The sequence below is a fragment of the Enhydra lutris genome, unplaced genomic scaffold (assembly GCF_002288905.1).
Source record: "Enhydra lutris kenyoni isolate GAN:26980312 unplaced genomic scaffold, ASM228890v2 scaffoldscaffold71, whole genome shotgun sequence".
Lineage (NCBI taxonomy): Eukaryota > Metazoa > Chordata > Mammalia > Carnivora > Mustelidae > Enhydra > Enhydra lutris.
The window spans coordinates 2010981-2031919 of record NW_019154155.1 but is presented as its reverse complement, the minus strand read 5'-3'; the positions used below and the strand labels follow the sequence as shown (position 1 = coordinate 2031919).

The 20939-nt window shown below is 38.3% G+C and overlaps 1 protein-coding gene across 2 annotated transcripts in view; it reads right to left on the bottom strand.

Moving 5' to 3' along the window:
• The window catches only part of LOC111159918 (myotubularin related protein 6), a 43334-nt gene extending 22781 nt beyond the window's left edge, over positions 1–20553 (bottom strand). Inside the window, exons 1-5 of one of the 2 annotated variants that reach the window (XM_022522599.1) lie at positions 20400–20553; positions 7378–7494; positions 3675–3837; positions 2041–2198; positions 1380–1508 (exon numbers count right to left, since the gene is read on the bottom strand). In XM_022522599.1, the coding sequence (XP_022378307.1) occupies positions 1380–1508; positions 2041–2198; positions 3675–3837; positions 7378–7494; positions 20400–20423 (591 nt within the window). In that variant the 5' untranslated portion in view covers positions 20424–20553. The remainder of the gene's footprint in view (positions 1–1379; positions 1509–2040; positions 2199–3674; positions 3838–7377; positions 7495–20399) is intronic. The other variant, XM_022522598.1, reaches the window with a different exon arrangement.
• Between the last annotated feature and the right edge of the window lie 386 nt (positions 20554–20939).

The following is a 20939-nucleotide window of genomic DNA, read 5'->3' as shown; positions in this document are numbered from 1 at the left end:
GAAGTGTGTAAACCTGGCGATTCACAGACCTGTACCCGTGGGGATAAAAATATGCTATACGTTTATAAAAAATAAAAATTAAAAAAAAAAAGTTCAGAAAATAGGAAGGAGTGTTTAGATTTTAAAAAATGGAATAGCAAAAATAAAGAGGTGGACGGGGCGCCTGGGTGGCTCAGTGGGTTAAAGCCCCTGCCTTCGGCTCGGGTCATAATCCCAGGGTCCTGGGATTGAGCCCCGCATCGGGCTCTCTCTGCTTGTGGGGAGTCTGCTTCCTCCCCTCTCTTTGCCTGCATCTCTGCCTACTTGTGGTCTCTCTCTGTCAAATAAATAAATAAAATCTTTAAAAAAATAAAATAAAAAATAAAAAAATAATAAAGATGTGGACTGGAAACAAAGTCAAGGAAATCTTCTAAAAACTAGAAAGAGATGGAAAATAGAAAAAATTAAGAAAAACGGAGGTTTACAAAAGCCCACTTGCCAACTAACACACACACAAAACACAAGTACAAAGAAAAGTAACAGAAGAGAGAAAGTTACCACAGAAATAGAGAAGTAATTTCCCAAAAGTGAGTTTCTAGATAGAATTTTTAAAAAACACGCCAAGGACTTCACTGTGAAATTTCAGAACACTGGGGAGAAAAGATTCAAAAAGCTTCCTGAGAAAAAAATCAGGTCACAAGCAGTGGGAGTCAGAACTAAACTCCACAACTGGCTGGCTGTTGATATAGGAAAAGTGATTTACCCTTCTTTACAGGTTGAAAGTTACAGGTAATTAGCAGAGCCTACCTTATAAAATTATCATGGGACTTCTTGCATATAAAGCATCTAACACATAGTACCCTGTGACCTACTGTTACAAGCTACAAAGGAAAATTTTGCTGTAATGAGCAATCCCTATTACAGCATCTCAGTATAAAGATGTCTCCTCCACCTCTTTGTACTGCAAAATCCTTCTGATTAGAAGTGCTTTCTAAAAAAATTGTGAGCCTGAAATACCCTTGGCTCTCTTCTTTTTCTCAATAGTTGGTTTGTCAAAGCTATCTTCTCTTCCCAAATATAAGCAGGATCAAGAGAACCACAGGAAAGAAGAACCTATCTGTTCACTCATCTCATTATTTTCAAGTCCCTACTAAAAGAAAGGAAAGGCTGAAGGAGGGTGGAGGAGGAAAGAAAGATGAAAAGTATGAAAGTTTCTATGCATCAGGGTAATTTTAAAATTTCAAAAACATAATCAAGAGAAAAGCCAACACTTCTCTATCAGCAACATTATAATAATGACCTTCCTATGTAAAAATGAGTGTTCATTTGGACACTTAAACCTGAAGAGAGGTTATGCCACATTTGTAAAATAAAAAAAGAAAAAAATCTTCTTTTCTTACCTCTTTATTTTGATGATAATAGGAAAGAACTGGGAATCTTCCCTTGCTCCGGAATTTGGAACTACCAACAATTATTGGTTTGCTTGCTATTCGGGGAACATAAAGTTCTTTGGGATAAGTTTCACAAATCTGTAAAAATCAAATAAAACATATCCATTCTACACACAGTTCAAAAACTATGAGGTTAAAAATCACCTTTAAAAAACTTTAAGACTTATTAAATGCAAGAACAGTACATAACAATATACAGACAACTTACTACACTACTATGACACTCTCCATCTCAGTACTAACATATTCTGAATTTCTCCAAAGGTTGCTAAGTTGAAATAAGTCAGTCAGAGAAAAACAAATACCATATGATTTCACTCATTATATGGAATTTAAGAAACAAAACAAATGAGTAAAGGGGGAAAATAAGAGTGTGGCAAACCAACAAACATACTCTTAACCATAAACAACAAACTGGTTACCAGAAGGGAGGTGGGTGTGGGATGGGGGAAATAGGTGATGGGGATTAAGGAGTGCACTTGTAACGAGCGCTGGGTGTTGTATGTAAGTGCTGAATCACTATACTGTACACCTGAAACTAGTATCACACTGTATGTTAACTAACTGGAATTTAAATAAAAACAAGCAAACAAAAATGTTGCTGAGTTACCTTGTATTCTCTGTTGGCATCAGACAGCTGCCAGTTTGAATTTGGCACTCCCATCCTCTTATATTCCTCAGCAAGATCAATGAGCTCCCAACCTTGTAGTCGTTCCGAATCATTTTGTTTGGGATTGTAAGAGAATGCATAGAGATCTTCATATTTTGCTATTGTATACAAAATACATAAATGTTATGATGTAACTTCTAGGACTTAAAACTCTATAAATAACAGTAATTTTTCTTTTTTTAAAAAATTTTTTTCTTTAAAATTTTCAAAGAGATAACTAATACCTAAACATATCTGGACTCAATTTATTTTCTCTGTCCTTTAATTCAAAGGATCATATCTAAAGACATACACATTAAACTGAGATTCAATTTATAAAATCAGCAAAAGCTAATAAACAATAATTTTATATTAAATACTCTAATGTAATATTTCTTTTTCCTAAAAGTATAATTTTAATGACACAGACGCAGGTACTTTTCACCCACCACACTTCCCAAATGAGATATAAAATGGAAATACTAAATGCTGAGATAAAAAACTAGAGGTGGCCTATAGAACATGAACTTGCATATACATTCCTATAGGACAGTGGCAATGGTTGCACAAAGCTCCAGAGAGCACTTACTCCTGAATAATATTAAGCCCCTAAAGTGACAGAACCATCTTTACTATAAGATCTGGCTTAACTTGGGACAACGGGTAAATGCTACAGGCTTTATGTGTTAGGAGAGAAGGGTGTGCTTACCCCTGCTCCTAGACACACCCTTCTCTCCTAGACCACTGCAGTCCAGTTGTTCAACAACAAAGTAACATTCAGTAACCAGTGTGCTTTGTCTCCTAGAGAGATCTACATAATTCAAGTCATGTTGTGGGAAGGAAGCCTCCAGATCCCAAAGGCATAGTGACAGGATTCCTTTCTCGGCCTACACTCTTCTCATTCCTCCTACTATCTACCTCCTGAAGTAGGATTCACCCTCTCTTTTCCCTCTGGTCATCTCTCTTATGCTCCACTCTGATCAATTAAATTCATTGGTCCCAGTGCTACCAGAGGAGCTTGACATTCCTTAACTTTTCATTTAACAATCAATTCCCAAGTTATTCCCCATGATTATGGACACCCACTTGGGGGGGGGGTGAGGGAAGCTGCACTGTTGGCCACCGACAAACTTTAAAAACATTACTATAAATCAATAGTTTTTAAAATCTGTATTCTAGGGGCACCTGGTGGCTCAGTGGGTTAAAGCCTCTGCCTTCGGCTCAGGTCATGATCCCAGGGTCCTGGGATTGAGCCCCACATCAGGCTCTCTGCTCAGCAGGGAGCCTGCTTCCACCCCTCTCTCTTCTACCTGCCTCTCTACCCACTTGTGATTTCTGTCAAATAAATAAATAAAATCTTAAAAAAAAAAATCTGTACTCTAAATGCTTAACTTTTTTCCTTACTCTTACCCCTTCTTTGGAAATCATTCTAAAAATTTAGAGCAGAAGCATCTAATCATTTCCAAGCCAAATTTTTTGGAATAGAGTACACAAGAACTTAAGGGTAACTTCAATTATAAAGTAACAATGGCATATTACGTATCATAGATAATCCATCTCAAAATTAAGTAGGCTTTGGTCTCTAAAAACAGTACCTTGTTTTGATAGTTGTAGCAAAGAATTGTAAATATCATGGCAATCTCTTTCTCTGGGAACAATGAAATGCACAATCCTGAAGTTCTTGCACTGAATCACAAGTGGGCATCCAGAAGTAGTCAAAGCTAGTTTCTCTACTAAGGCAATATGGTGGTGCAATATCTACAACATGAAAAAAACGTGATCATCATCATAAAAAAGCGCTAAATATCGTATTCTCTTCCAGAGCACATGCATGTTAGAAATGCCCTCTTCAAACAAAGTACTCAAAACTTGTGACTAAATGCCTAAGCCAGAACTATGCTCTCTGACACTTTGTCCATCACTCCATATACTCAGTACATCATCAAACACTGAGAACTGCATCTCCCACATACCTCTGTAACCTCTCTACTTCTCTCCATGTCCACTGTCACTCCCCTAGCCGTAACGCTCCCATTGTAAGTAGCCTCCTAAAAGCTCTTTCCATATCTACTCTTGACCCCCTCTAACCCATTTTCTACAGGGCTGGTGAGTGACCATTAAAAAGCAATTTAAAAAAAAAAAAGGGCAATCTAGTCATGTCATTTACTAGACTCTGGCTCTAGACTCATTTCAAGTCCTTCCCCACATCAAGTTTGAGTGACAGCGTCCTCTCTTTGGCTCCTCAAATGCACCAACCTTCTTTACATACACTGAGTTGCTCCTACTAACTGGGAAATTATAGATCTACTTCTTCTAGGAACTTCTAGTATTATTTCTGGCCTTTGTTTAAACCTCACCATCAAGAACAACAGCCTGACGACCCCCATTGCCTTTCCCAAGTAAGTGAGATCCCTTCCATTTTCTTATGCCCATACTTTTCCTTCACAGCACTTGGAACATGAGTAATTCTTTGTATAGTGAATGTCTATTTCTCTAGCCAGATGCTGGGAACTTCGTAAGGAGCAACACTACGACTAAGCTGAGCATCGTTCTATCCCCAGCACTTACCACAGTAACTGCAGCATTATAACCACCCTATTCAAAAAAAGTTTCAAATATTATGCCTTATAAATCCAAACTTAAAATTTGACCAAATGAGCACTACAAGTGTCTCTGCTTATACCTCTATCACAATGTTTATTGAATGAATAGAAAGTCCTACTATAAACTCAATACTTTTAAATATGATTAAAATTTAAATATGATTATCATTCATACCAGTTCTAATATTGTTTGCTACTAAAAATAAAAAGTTTTCTTTTTCTCAATCCCATTCCTATGAATTTAAAATATTTATAAGAAGTTTTTCTAGAAAGTCAAAGATCTTAGAGTCATAGTGAGTGAGTGATAAAACTCAATCATGGTAAGAAATCAATGCAGCCCAAATTAATCTAAAACTTTAATGTAAGTACAGTAAAAAAATCCCAGACTGCTTTTTCCTTTTTCTGTGGCAGAGTAAGAGATGGATGATTATTTATACCATACAGATATATTATATGATTATAATATTAAATGCTGAAATTAATATTAATTATTTGTATTTTCTAAAGTTCTCGTGCAAGATTAAGTGCATAAAATAATGAAGAAAAGCTTAAAAAAGATTAATAAGAACTTGTTCTACAGACATAAAAAGTATATATAACACAGATATTTAGTACTTGCTACAAATAACCCAACCTATAGCTAAGATTTAGCACTAACATTTATATTAGCAGGCCTGTGCCAAGTTATTCAAAATGATCTGAATAACAGTAACATCAAAATGGAGAATAAGAGACAATAAGCTACTACATCACTATTATGCTTCTAATTAAAACCCAATATCATTTGCAAGAAGAAAATGTTGGAGAGACCTGGCTCTACCACTAACTAGTTATGTGATCTTGAAAAAATAATAATCTGTAAAATAAGAAAAAAGATAAAGTTAGTAAGCCTCCTTCTAGATCTAAAATGTTCATTTTTATGGACCAAATGTACTAAACAGATTTTATTCAGGAGAGACATATGGGAATATACTGATAAAAAGGCATTTTAAAGACAATAATCAGAGAAAATAATACAGACATTTTTCGCTGCCCCCAAACTATGTTCCCGACATCTGCAAGAAGAGGTCCGTGGGGAACTTCCCTGTCTATCTCTAGGAGATGGAAAACATACTGAGAAGATACTGAGGCAGATGGACAAATGAAGGGTAGACAGAGTGAATGAGAATGAATGATCTGACAAGGCCCTGCTTGGTGAAACCCTTGACAGTTCCTGGGCCAGCACCGGACAGGGAAGAGCTCCAGTGCCTTGAGGGAATACAACATCTCTGAAATCAACATCTCAGGTAAGTATCTTGACTTATTTAATGCAATCACATATAAACTGGATGGCCTTCCTGGGGAAATGAAGAGAGCACAATAAAAGAGAGATTGTATTAAAAAGCTAGAGTCAAGAAAGCGGTATGCTCCTATAAGTGGAATCAATATATCAAAAGAACAGAACAGAGTTCAAAAGCAAACCCTTACTTTATTTATAACAGAGTTGATACTACACATTAATGCACTGAAACTGTCGATAAATGGCACCAGTATCCATATAATAATAAAAAGAATAAAAATAAAAATGAATCCCTAAGTTGTATCATCAAAGAAAATATTTTCCATATTATTAACAACTTATACTTGAAATACAAAATGTACTTTTAGAAAAAAACACTGTATGACAGTTAGAATCCTTAGTCAGAAAACAGCATAAACCATAAAAGAAGAAATGAAAAATCTAATACACTAAAATTTTAAACTTTAATTCAAAGACATGTATGCATACAAGACAAGCCACACACTGGGAGAAATTATCTACAGAACACATACCAGACAAAACATTAAAAACCAGACTCCTATAAAGCCAATAAAAGGACAAACAGCCCAAGACAAAAAGAAAAGGAAATCTAAAGGCCACAATATCTGAAAGGACAACTTTCCTTGTAACCAGCAATTTAAAATCACAATTGCACATCCACCAGAGAGGCAAAAATTTTAAAGCTAACAATATCAATGTTGCTGACGATGGTGGACAATATATCACACTCTACTGAGAATATTTTGAGACAACTACTTTGGAGCGGGGCCACATTTAGTGAAGGAGAATACATACTTATCTAAGCACCAGTAATTTTACTCCCAGGCAAATACAGGAAGAAATATACACAAAATATCCATTACTATATTATTTGATCTACAATCGATTAAAAAACACCATAATTGCAATTTAGTATAAAGATACCATGGATCAGGTGCACTTTCATTCTCTCTCTCAAATAAATAAAATCTTTTTAAAAAATACCATGGACTATGCCATTTAAACTATTAAATATTAAACATATACATCTATTACTTACATTTTTAAAAATTGAAAGGAACAAGCAGGTATTTTATAATTATTAATACAGATAAAGAGTCTTGCTATATCCTATAAAAGAGCTCCATATTCTCCCATCCAAGTACTAACCAGGCCCGACCCTGCTTAGCTTCCGAGACCAGACGAGATTGGGCGCATTCAGGGTGGTATGGCCGTAGACAAGAGCTCCATATTCTACATGGTATCCTTGTTTTATTAGGAGGGAGAGTAGATGTGATCATGTGACTATGAAAAATTTTTTCGTTAAATTTTTTATACTGATCAAAATGATATACAGCAATAGGCTAAGTCCATTACTCTAAGTATGGTAGGCAGTACAGCAGATGCCCTTCTTACCCAGGTTTCTTTCTGATGAGAGTCTATAAATAATAGATGTGTGGCCGTAAGATAGAGTGTTCCTGTTAGCGACTTGTTGCTGGTACTGAATCGGTCAAGTAATTTCACTTGCTCAACCTAGAAAAAAGGAAAAAAGAAAAAAAAATTATTTGTCATTTCAAAAATAATACAAATTCTTTGTTATCTCATGATTTAAATGCACCATTTTCAAATTTTTTCCCCTTTCTATTAAAAAAAATGAGGTTATTTAATGTTGAACATTAAATTTCACATATCTTGGGGAACATGTAAACCACAAATAACAGGTACAATTTAGAGTTAGAAATACAACCCATAAAGGAACTCTGTAAACAAAACAAAACAAAACACAAATACTAAGGGGAACAGGAAGGAGGCACATGATAAACAACAGTTTTCGTATCCAAGAGCCCATACATTTTTAAATTTAAATATTATTTAACATACAGTGAATATTGGTTTCTGGAGTAGAGTTCAGTGATTGATCACTTACATACAATACCCAGTGCTCATACCCAGTGCTCATCACAAGTGCCCTCTTACATATCCACCACCTATCTAGCCCATCCCCCACCATCTCCCAGTATCAACCCTGCATTTATTCTCTACCATTAAGAGTCTCTTATGGTTTATTTCCCTCTCTTCTATGTTTCCTTTCCTCCTTCCCATATGTTCATCTGTTTTCTTTCTTAAATTCCACATATGAGTCAGATCATAAATTATTTGTTTCTCTGACATTATTTTACTTAGCATAATATCCTCTAGCTCCATCCACATCATTGCAATTGGCAAGAGTTCATAATTTTTGACAGCTGAGTAATATTCCATTGTATATATATACATTTTCTTTATCTACTCATCAGTTGATGGACATTTGGGCTCTCTCCATAGTTTGGCTATTATTAATAATGCTGCTATAAACACTGAGGTGCATATGCCCCTCTGGGTCTGTATTTTTATATCTTTTGGATAAATAGCTAGTAGTGCAATTGCTGGATCATAGGACAGTTCTATTTTTAACTTCTTGAGGAACCTCCATACTGTTCTGCTCAGTGGCTGCACCAGTTTACATTCCTACCAGCAGTGCAAGAGGGTTTCCCTTTCTCCACAACCTCACCAACACCTGTTGTTTCCTGTGTTATTAATTTTAGCCTTCTGACAGATTCAAGATTCCATATATTTAAGTTAGCAAATCAAGTAATATATCCAGCATCATGGAGGTAAACTATCAGAAAAATTAAATCAATAAACACTTAAATGGTTGCAAAGTCCAACTTAATTTCTATATTCTCCTCAGCACTCCACCCAAGACAGTGTTTCGTGGTCAGCTCTGTGCTTTTACTCATACTCATACTCATTCTCCCTTCTTAAGACAGTCTCTTCTGCTTAGCCAAGTGCTAAGCATTCTTTGGGGTTCAATGATGCCCTTTCTGCTAACTGGAATCCTCAGGAAATTAACTGACTTACTTAATGTCTCAGCTTTGCAGTTAGTTCCTCCTGGCTCCGAATTCCATTACAGATTATATCGTGTGCTGGCTCTATGTCTTCTAGCAGCTGAGACGGTGAGGTACATAGTACTTCTTCTTTAATAGTACACACACACACACACACACACACAGCTGCCACTGGAGAGTGGGGTTAGAGTTGGCCAGGACTGTGTAAGGGACTACTGTTTTGAAAACACAATTATTTATTGCCGTCCATTCTCTTCAGGAGGGGAAAAAAGAGTAAAACAACCAACATAAAATTTTTAATTCACAGCTATAACATCAGGTTGTAGATAGTTCTTTAACTTGTATGTCTTCAAAACCAGATTACTAACAATTATCTCATTAATTCTGTACTTCTCCCCACATATATTTTCTTTTTCCTTACTAAAATAGAAGTAAAATGTCCCTCATTATGAAATTATGATTTCCAAAATAATAACTACATGTAAAAAGCTAATTAACTCCCCCAAAGAAATTTAATTCCAGAGCTTTTTTTTTAAATTTAAAATAATAGCTGTTCAAGTAAGTTAAAATTTATTTATTATTATTATTTTTAAAGATTTTATTTATTTATTTGACAGACAGAGATCACAAGTAGGCAGAGAGAGAGGAGGAAGCAGGCTCCCCGCCAAGCAGAGAGCCCGATGTAGGGCTCGATCCCAGGACCCTGGGATCATGACCTGAGCCGAAGCCAGAGGCTTAAACCCACTGAGCCACCCAGACACCCAGTAAGTTAAAATTTAAATGTAAAATTAAAATGCCTAGGGACGCCTGGGCAGCTCAGTGGGTTAAGTCTCTGCCTTCGGCTCAGGTCACGATCTCAGGGTCCTGGGCTCGAGCCCGCATCGGGCCCTCTGCTTGGTGGGGAGCCTGCTTCCCCTTCTCCCTCTGCCTGCCTCTTTGCCTACTTGTGAGCTCTCTGTCAAACAAATATATAAATCTTTAAAAAAAGTTAAAATGCCTATTTTTGATACAAAATTTTATTTGTATGGGGTGAAAATGAATTTGAGTTTTAATACTTTCTTCTGGAAACTTAGAGAGATATGACCTAGTTTATGTAGCTCAGGTCTGACAGTTGATCTGACACATAAAAATTGTCAGATCAGGGTGCCTGGCTGGCTCAGTGGATTGGACCTCTGCCTTGGGATCAGGTCATGGTCTCCAGGTCCTGGGATCAAGCCCCGCATCGGGCTCTCTGCTCAGAGGAGAGCCTGTTTCCCTCCTGTCTCTCTGCCTGCCTCTCTGCCTACTTGTGATCTCTCTCAAATAAATAAATAAAAATCTTTAAAAAGATATTTAAAAATTGTCAAATCATTATACACATTGTCCTTTAAGCTAATAGGAAAACCTCCTTCTTATAAACCAGTATGAAAATTTCTCTTGGAGATCAGCATTTATTTCACTGTCTAGGACCATTTCTTCCTTAATTAAAAATCTAACTTCATAATACAACTCACTTTGCAAAAAAACCTTAAATTTAAACCCTTTTAAAACAATGGAATTGGGGCACCTGGGTGGCTCAATGGGTTAGGACCTCTGCCTTTGGCTCGGGTCATGATCTCAGGGTCCGGGGATCCAGCCCTGCATCGGGCTCTCTGCTCAGCAGGGAGCCTGCTTCCCACCCCACCCTTGCCCCTCTGCCTACTTGTGATCTCTGTCAAATACATAAATAAAATCTTAAAAAAAAGAAAACAATGGGATCAACTACTGTTGACTCCCCTTCAATTGCACTAGACTTGAAACTAACCAACAGCAGTACCATAATATAAATCTCATCTGCCTTATCTCTGAAGCAATTAAAGCAAAGTGTTAATGGTTCTAAATAAGAGAGAATTAATGAATATATATGGAAATAAAGGTTACTATAAAGTATCAACACTACTCAAACAATTTGTGCCAACATCATTTTGTAGCACTTCACAAACTACTCAAAAGTGATATAAAAAGGGATATTGACAAGTAGTTTAAAGGGAGTGGTAGTTGATATTTACCATTTATTTAACTGAACAATAAGTTTGCTTTTTTTTTTTTTTCCAGGGTAACAGAATTCATTGTTTTTGCACCACACCCAGTGCTCCATGCAATACGTGTCCTCCTTAACACCCACCAGCTGGCTCCCCCAACCTCCCACCCCTCGCCCCTTCAAAACCCTCAGATTGTTTTTCAGAGTCCATAGTCTCTCATGATTCACCTCCCCTTCCGATTTCCCTCAACTCCCTTCTCCTCTCCATCTCCCTATGTCCTCCATGTTATTTGTTATGCTCCACAAATAAGTGAAACCATACGATAATTGACTCTCTCTGCTTAACTTATTTCACTCAGCATAATCTCTTCCAGTCCCGTCCATGTTGCTACAAAAGTTGGGTATTCATCCTTTCTGATGGAGGCATCAACGTGTGTTGGAGAGGATGTGGAGAAAGGGGAACCCTCTTACACTGTTGGTGGGAATGCAAGTTGGTGCAGCCACTTTGGAGAACAGTGTGGAGATTCCTTAAGAAATTAAAAATAGAGCTTCCCTATGACCCTGCAATTTCACTACTGGGTATTTACTCCAAAGATACAGAAGTAGTGAAAAGAAGGGCCATCTGTACCCCAATGTTTATAGCAGCAATGGCCACGGTCGCCAAACTGTGGAAAGAACCAAGATGCCCTTCAACGGACAAATGGATAAGGAAGATGTGGTCCATATACACTATGGAGTATTATGCCTCCATCAGAAAGTTTGCTTTTTATGAAGTCCATACGAAGTTTTTTAATCTGTGGATTTTCAAAAGACCGTAAACATTTCTTGTTAGGCTTCAATCATAAGCCATAAATAACTTCTTGGCAACACACAAATTCTCTACACACAATTGTCTACATGCAAAACAACCACACCACTTTCATTTGGATTTTAACCCTCTTCTGTCCATCCCCTATTCATTACTGTTCTTCTTCAGGAGCTCTATTCTCTATAGGCATCTTATCCACTGTCATTATTTTAACCTATACGTTAATGACTCTCCTAACTAAATGCCCAACTCTGAGTTCTCCTGAGTTCACACTGCCTGAGATACACATAATAATGATAATAATTCCTGACATAGTATTGAGGTCTTATTATATGACCAGTACTAAAAGTGCTTAACATACATTATTTTTTTTAATTTTCACAATTCCTATGTAGTAAGTACTATTAATCTCTATATGGAAACTGAGACTTAGAGAAGTTAGTTAAATGTCCCAACACCACACAGCTAGTAACAGTAGTAAGTGGAGTAGCATAGTAATAACCCTATGTCATAGGTCTGATTCCTGAGGTAGAACACCGTCCCACCATACTACACTATATTGCTCTACTTGGATGTCTTTAAGATCCATATTAAGCATACAGAAAATGAAACTAATTTTCCCTCACCCCTCACAAGTAGGTTCCTAATCTTGTATTTCTGATTATAGTTAATATAACTCCATCCTCATCCAGTCACCCACATTAGAAATCTGGGAATCATCCTATGACTTCCTCTTCACCACCAATATTCAATTAACCACCAAATCCTATCAAATTTTATAGCCTAAATATTTTTAAAATCTGCACCTTCCACTACTGTTGGCGTAGTTCCTATATTATAAAGCATCTGTTCATGTGTCCATCTCTTCCACTAAAGCTGTAACACACCCCAGGATAAGAACTGTCTCTTATTTATGTCTGACTACCTAATGACTGATACAGCACCTGACACAATAAATGTTTGTTGAACTAGAGTGAAAGGCCATGGAAACATTTCCCACAGGGGGAAAATAGAAGGTGCCCACAGCTTACCAGTGGTCTCTTGCTGAAATCACTCAAGAGATTTATTATATAAAGTTCTTCTTTGTAACATTTACTGTCCCTCATTTCTCTCTGCCACCTTTTCCCTACATGGAAGGTGAATAGTAAATATTCAGTAATTTACGAATAAGTGAACAAACTTAAAATAAGTAGAAAAATTACTAAGAGTGTACAGTTATAGTTCAGCTTTTTTGGTTTTTAAATACATGTGTGGACTCTCAGTCTGCTATTCCCACCCCATCACCCAATTATGACAAAGTCACTCTTCCTCTAGAGCTGCATAACACTACATAGTTCTTTCGGGCTTATCAAGATTGGAAATTCAGGTTAAAAATACTCTTCCTAACACTCCATGCCTATTTCTTGATTCCCCCTAATTTCTACATCCAAAATTGTCTGAAATTCCATTTATTGATCTTTAATTCTGGTTACCTACATCCAAGTCCCAAAGCCTCGCCGTTCATCTGAACCATCTCTGAAACTCTGCATAAATACAAATCCTAAGCCCCACTCAACTTCACTCAGTCATCTCAGGAGATGGAGACCAAAAATTTGCATTTTTCTTAAAGGTTATTTATTATTTATTTATTTGAGAGAGAAGGCACACACACAAAAGGGGGAGTGGCAGATAGAGAGGCAGAAGCAGACTCCCCTCTGAGCAGGGAGCCCCACAGGGGGCTCGATTCCAGTACCCTGGGATCAGATGTTTAACTAACTGAGCCACCCAGGTGCCCCCAAAGATCTGTATTTTTAAGAAGCTCACAAGGTCATTTTTACGCAACTGATATTCCTTCTAACTTTAACTCCAAATTAATCCCTCTTGCTCTTAACTCTCATTAGGTTAGGTTCCTTCTCTATCTTTATGTTCTTTTCCCAATATTTAAGGCCCCAGCTTGTATAGTCCTCCCACTTTTTAAAAGAGCTTCTTAAAACTATGGTCCCTTAAAATATACAACTGCATTATGGTTGTATGCATACTCCCCCAAAACACATCTTTGAAGAACATCCACATAAATATACATTTTCAGGAAAGAGCGTTTATTGATTCACTCCACAGAAATTTACTGGCTATCAACTAAAGGCCAAATTGTCTGGATCTCATTTTCTTTATGTATAAAATAAGGACAACAATCTCTTCCTTGAGGGTTGTAGTAAGGTTGGATAATATATGTAGGTACTTTACTCCAAGTTTGCTTGACAAACAGTAAGCAATAAAGTGCTCAGACGTTTGCAAAAATGACTACTGTTAGCAAGTTAGTAAGCTGATGAGGTAAGTTCTGTTTTAAACTAATGTTCAAATTCAAATGGAGAAAGGAAGGAGGAGGCACATAGACTTTAAAAGCAAATTCAATATTCTAATGTGTCATACAGCTGGAAAAAAAAAGTTTTCGTAATATAATATTGAAAGCAAAGCTGAACAAAATTTTCTTTTTTTAATTTTTATTTATTAATTTGAGAGACAGAGAGAGCACAGAGAGGCAGAGACAGAGGGAGAAGCAGGCTCCCCACTGAACTGGGAGCCCAATGTGGGGCTCGATCCCAGGACCCTGGGATCATGACCTGAGCTGAAGGCAGATGCTTAACAGGCTGAGCCACCCAGGTGCCCCCAAAATTTTCTTAACTATAACACAGAAAATACAGAATTCTCAGTAGAAGAGAGAGAACATAAAAGGGGATAGGCAATAACATTTGATGAAAAAGAAACAAACACCTGTTAAGATAGAGCATCTGTGTTGTAGATAAAAGGATAGAGTATTTTAAGCACAGTAGACCATGATGGTTTTAAAGATCTTTCCAGTGGCAATGTGGAGAAAATGCAGAATACAGAAGAGACTAGAGGTGGGTAACCAGGTAAAAGGCTAATGATGTTATCTAGGGCTGCCTGGGAGAGATATGATAAGCTACGATAGACGGGATATGATTAAGCTACAATAGATGGGATATGATTAAGCTACAATAGACAGGATAAAGAGAAAGCCCACGTTGAGATAATGAAACCAATGTGAGAAAGAAGGAGAAATAGAGGCTTCTTGAAGATGTTAAGCTTGTCAGACTGGTTGCCATTTACTAAGATAAGTTATAAAAAGAAATGAAAATCTGAGAGAAAAGAGACTATAAAGGACTTTAATAAATTGAGGATTATTTATTACCTTAGTAAATGGAAAATTATATTCAAATCAAGAACATATAATAGAAAATTCATTACATGACTGCTTCAATATGGCAATTGCTATATGTATATGACTGATAATAAAATTAATCTGAACATTATTCCAAAACATTTATTTAATACTTTAGGCTTTGGAGAAACTTTAGGTTCTGAGAAAACTTACTGATTGATTATTCTGTTCTTAGCTGCAAATAAGGTAAATATAAAAAACAAAAGAAAGCAGAGCTTTTTCTTGGCTAAAATTATCAGCACAGAAATTTCAAGCCAGAGACGTAGCCAACTTCTAAGCACCAACTGCCTCCTCGTATTTCCCTTTTTCACCAAGGAACTGAAAGTACTTTACAGATGTCGCCACAGATTTTTCCCAATGCTTTCCTGGAAATGTTTTCAGTCAGGTATTCAGGAAGCAATCTCTTCCTGGTCACCAGCACTGAGATGCTATGGAAATAGTGTTTGGACCCTTTAATTATAGGTATGATCACGGGGAAAAAGAGAATGGGGAAGAAAAACAAGGTTTTGGGAAGAGAAAGAATAAACAAAGAAGAAATAGAGTAGGGAGAAGAGAACTGGAGGGTATAGTCATTATGGTAAGGATGGGGAATGCCAACACATTTCTTTGAGGCCCATTTAGTTGAACTGTTGCCAACTTTGGGCCTGCACTAAAAGGTACTCTAAACAGGAAGTTCAAATTTCAGCTAATTATACAAAGCTGGAAATGAAAAAACATACAGACTACACATACTCAGTATCATATCCGGAATATTCGGACATCAAGTGGCCTCTGGGACAAAAAAGGACCAATGGCCATCTTCAATCAACGTTCTGTAGCCAACAGTTGTACTTTACAACTCCATAAAACAAGGGCTATTGAAGCAAAAAACACACTGTCATGGCTTCTCTGACTTGTAAGCTACCCCTATAGCCAGGCACCCATTTGGGACTCTTAGTATCATTATTCCACACTCTTTCAAAAAGAAAGAGCATCAAGTTGCCTTTGTGAAGTGGAAGATAACCCTCAAAAGGGCAGAGATTTTCATCTTTCTTTGCTCACGTATCCCAAGTTCCTGCAACAGCATCTGGGGGCATAAATCACCAAACAAAACAGATCATAAACCCAAGGGCACTTTTCAGTCCTATCTTATTTTGTTTTTCTGCAACACTGGACACAGGTGACTTTCCATGAATGGCTTCCTGTCTCACTCAGTAAAAGCAAAGATTTCACATTAGCCTTCAAGGCTTACCCCTGTCCCCAACTTTAATTTCCTACTGTGCTCTCTCCTTCACTCACTCTGATCTAGCCACACAAGTCTTCTTGCTAGTGTTTACTAAACTAGGCATGTCCAACATAGGGTTCTCCCAGCCTCTCCTCCCCACTCCCTGCCCCTGGGAAGATGGCTTGCTCCCTCATCACTTTCAGTCTGTACTCATGTCACTACCTCTGTAAGGACTTCCCTAACTACCCTGTTTACAACTGTCCTCCCCCAACTTCACCCTGGCACTCTCTATAGCATTCACTACCATCCACCATATTATATATTTGCCTTACTAACTTTGTTTACTGTTATGTCTCCCCCAGCTAGAAAATAAGTTTTGGAATGGCAGGGACTTTTGTCTGCAAACCACCATTTCCCCATATACAGAACAGTACCAGGCCCTTAGAAAAGGAGAAAGCAGAAGAAGAGGATTCAGAGAAAGAGTATTAGGGATATAATGGGAAGAGGTGAATTACAAGAAGGGAAGTCTTCCCTGTTCTGATTTCCTTCTTTGCTGCCCCTTTGGAAGTATTCCTAGGGTTTTAACCTTCAAACCTCTACAAGTACTCCTTGCATAAACTCATCCATAAAAGAAAACATCAATGATTGCCTAAACAATGACAACTCCCAAATTTATTCTTTTGGACCACACCTTTTCCCTAACCCTATACCCTCAAAATAGGCTATTTACTAGACAAAATCCTATCACTTAAGTTCCTCTCCTCCATCCCCTACTATCCTTCCAGTCCTAATCATACTGACCTATCTTACTATTCTAATCTATTTATTTAATTACTTTAAAAAGATTTTATTTATTTACTTGAGAGAGGGAGAGGGAGCATGAGCAGGTGCACAAGTGGGGGCAGGGAGGAGGAGAAGCAGACTCCCCACTAAGCAGGTAGCTCCATCTGGGGCTCCACCCCAGGATCCTGGGATTATGACCTGAGCTGAAGGAAGACACTTAACTGAGCCACCCAGGCACCCCTCAAATCCCTTGATTAGACCATTACTCTGTGAGGCAGAGGAGTGTTACCGTTAAGAGAACAGGACTGGTATCACAAAGACCTGGATTCAAGTTCCCAGCTCCACCTCGTCCTTATTAGAACGAGCTGTTTGAGTCAGGACAAGTTATTTAATTTCTGTGAATTTTAGTTTTCTCACCTATATAATGGGATAATATTAGTGAGTCAAAATAGCACTTCATGTGAGGAAAAGCATTCAATTCAGGTGCTGCTCCCCACAATCTACTGGTTCTTATTCTTAGTCATTCTTAGTTTGCATCTCTTTTCCTCTTTGTAACGGATTCCACATATTTGTGTACATAACACCTATGACTGCACATTCTAATGACAAAAACGGGTAGCAAGCTAAGAACAAACTAGGCGTTACTTTTGGACTAATCTAACTTGAGCCCTAATGGGGTCAGATTCCATTCCTTAACAAACTCTAGAGAGCAGTCTTCCATATACAGTTTAGGAAAAGATTCCTCCGTACCGTTCTGTAAAGTTCCATTCACAAACAGCACTTCATTGGACATCAACAAATGATGTCAGCCAAAGCCCTGGAGCCTGGCAGGGAAAGGAGAAAGACTGCATAAAGAAGAACTGTCTCTACATATTTCCCATTGTTTCTTGGCAAGACTACCTCATTATGGCGAAATTAGAACTCAAAATGATAGGCAGAGCTTGGAAACAGTCTTTCAGAAATACAAATTCAGACTGGACATCTTTAGTGATGCTATACAGTAAGTAAACTAAATGTGACCAAAACAGGATGGTATTATATCTGTTCCTGAACTTTATCACTATAAAGCCATTTAGTCAGTACTCAACTAAAATATTTATCTGATAAATCTCTGGTTCATAAGTAGTAATAATTAAAAAAAAAACCATAAACAATACAAAAATGTCAAGAAAAGGGCTTAGAGAGAAAAAAGCTCTTAGAATTATCATTAGGATTCACTTGTATTAATACATTTTAACAATTAGTTTAAAACTAGAGAAGTAACGAAAAGAAAATGACGACAAACCCTAGTTTAAATCTTAACTCTACCCCCTTATGAGGTAACTGGGCAGATTACTTCAACTCTCTAATCCTATTTCCTTCTCATCTGCAAATGCTGATAATGTACCCAACTGGCAGGGTTATTTAAGAAATTAGGACAATTGTGTATAAATTAGCATTACTTGTGAAATTATAAATACTATAAAGTAATATTGCATAGTTGGCTACACTGACATAGAGTTGCTCAAGAAATGATAATTATTACTTTTCAAATACACCTGTCTTAACATAGAACAAATAAATAGTTACATGGGACTACTCTACGGTCAATTCTTGATCATAGTGACTAAACTGCATAGTTCAAAATAGCTAAGTAAACTTAAAGCAATTCATTTTTAGTTTTGAAATACAATCATTTTTGCAGTAAATTAACCATGTCCAAGTGAAGGTTATGGAAAGTAGTATAATAATGCAATAGGGTACGTTCATAACAATCTTCTAATAAGTCATAATTTGTGAAAATATTATAATTCACACAGCAATTATCCTTATGTACAGTGAGATTCATGTCTATCGTGCTCACTGCTCTATAGCCAGTGTCTGTCCTGTGCCTGGCACATAACTGGGACCTAGTTAGTATTAGTTTAAATGAAGCATACCTACAGCCACTTACGATTATTCAAGATTACTGGTGGTCTTATGCTAGAAGAGTAACTCAAAGTAATGAAAGAGCACAACTTGAAAAGTAATTTTAATAGAAAATTATTCATGAATCTTCTGCTCCTTAAAGTCATAAAAGGACCTCACTAAACGGTCAGGATAGGCCCACTGTGAAAAACTACTATATAATACACATTTGGAACCCTGGAACCAGGACAAGAACCTGATCGGATGCATGATCTAGTCCTCCTTTCCATCTCTGTGTTTTCTACTAGTTTGGTTATTTACTAAACCACCCTTCTATTTTCACACTTTAAGAGCCAGCAACTTGAATTATAGTTACTTTACCATTCTTCTCCTAAGGAAAAAAAAAAAAGAGAGAGATTCTTCTCTCCCATCCAAGTACCAACCAGGCCCTCCCCTGCTTAGATTCCGAGATCAGACCAGATCAGACGCATTCAGGGTGGTATGGCCATAGACAAGGAAAAAAAAAAAAAGGATTTTTAGAAAGGGGTTCGTTTTTAGCATCTTCAATTATTATAGTATGTGCAATGTTATAAACAAGCTCTAACAAAAATCCATGACACCTTAAAAAGGTTCGTGAAGCATTTTAATGACATAGACCTCAAATTCTCATCGGACGAATGAAGATAACGTATGTCGCTATTTTTTCTAAATGAACTGTAACTTTAGGATGCGTGGCAATTGAGTGATCGCTTTAGCAAAACACGAGAAGTCAGGATTCACAATGGGTCCTCTCCCTGATTTTGTTAGGCTCCAGGCGATCTTAAAATTACATTATTCAGTTCTTCTTGTCCTGATTTATGCTTTCTTCCTCCCAAGGCTGAAGCTGAACCTAATTCTTGGTAACGTAACTTGTTAATATGTTGATGCCATTTCCTTCCGTTTCAATATTTGTAATGGAATTATAATACTTGTTCGTTCCTAAAAATAAATGCCTTTCACACGGAAAAATTAAGCATGGGATTAAAAAGATCAACTAAAAAAGAGTTCCATAAGACACTTAAAAATATAGGATAACATGTTTTCCTTCTCCGTAACTCCTCTGTTTGACTATTGACACTAAAGACAATGAAGTTTTGAAGCACAGAGAAGGAGACAGCAGACCGAGACAACAAAGTGAGGTGGAGCAGAGTGCTGATCTCAGCGCCTCCAAAACTTGCATCAAGAATCTGGGACACGGGACAATTCAACGTGAACAAGGAAAACCTTACACAATATCTCAATGCTGATCTGGGGACCCACCCGTTTCCCGGTCTTTGGGGCAGCGAATGCCTGAGAGCAGCTGAAACTAAAGCAGCCCCAATGGTGCCCAAGAAGTGTAGCGCGACCAATTTCATGGGACTCAACCCCCAGCAGCCCAAATCGTCCACACCCCAACACCAAGGACTGAAAACGGGACTCCCACTCGCATAGGTACAGGTGGCCTCCGCACCTATCCTGGCCCAAACTGCCCCTGCCTCCCAGACTAGGCCCGGGTACGGTCCCGCGGAGCCGGTCCTCAGCCCCGGTCGGGCCAGCCCAGCCACCGTCGCCCCCCACCTCTGCCAGGTCAGACCATGGCTAGTGGCTAACAGTTCTCCGCGTCGGACTACCTTGGTCGTACGGATGTGCTCCATCCCGAGCAGACGTCCGCCGGCAACGCGACTCACAAGAGTACCATGGAGCGAGAGAGCCGGGCGGACCCAACGACCCAGGCCCAGCAGGAACTACCAGCCGGCCAGTGCCGCGGCCCGTCAGCCCGCCCCCCGGCAGCGTCAACCGCGCAGGCGCACCCGGCGGGCGCCGTCTCCTAGAAACGCTTTCCCAAACCCGAGGCCTGGGTGGGGGCAAAGACTGGAGGGGTAGAGTGTCCTCCGAGAGAGAGCGGCGTCTGGTTCTTCCGGGGCTGCCGTGGGTCCTACAGCGCCCCCTGCTTGTGGAGGCTCGGAACCAGCAGCAACTCCCACCCTCCACTCCCCCAGAAGAACCTGTTAAAGGATCATCAGATATATTTACTGTAGCCTTAATTTGAACAATCAAAATTCCCAAAACTAGGGTCTCCGGGGTGGCTCAGTCGTTAAGCGTCTGCCTTCCCCTCAGGTCATGATCCCAAGGTCCTGGTATGGAGCCCCGCATGGGGCTCCCTGCTCAGC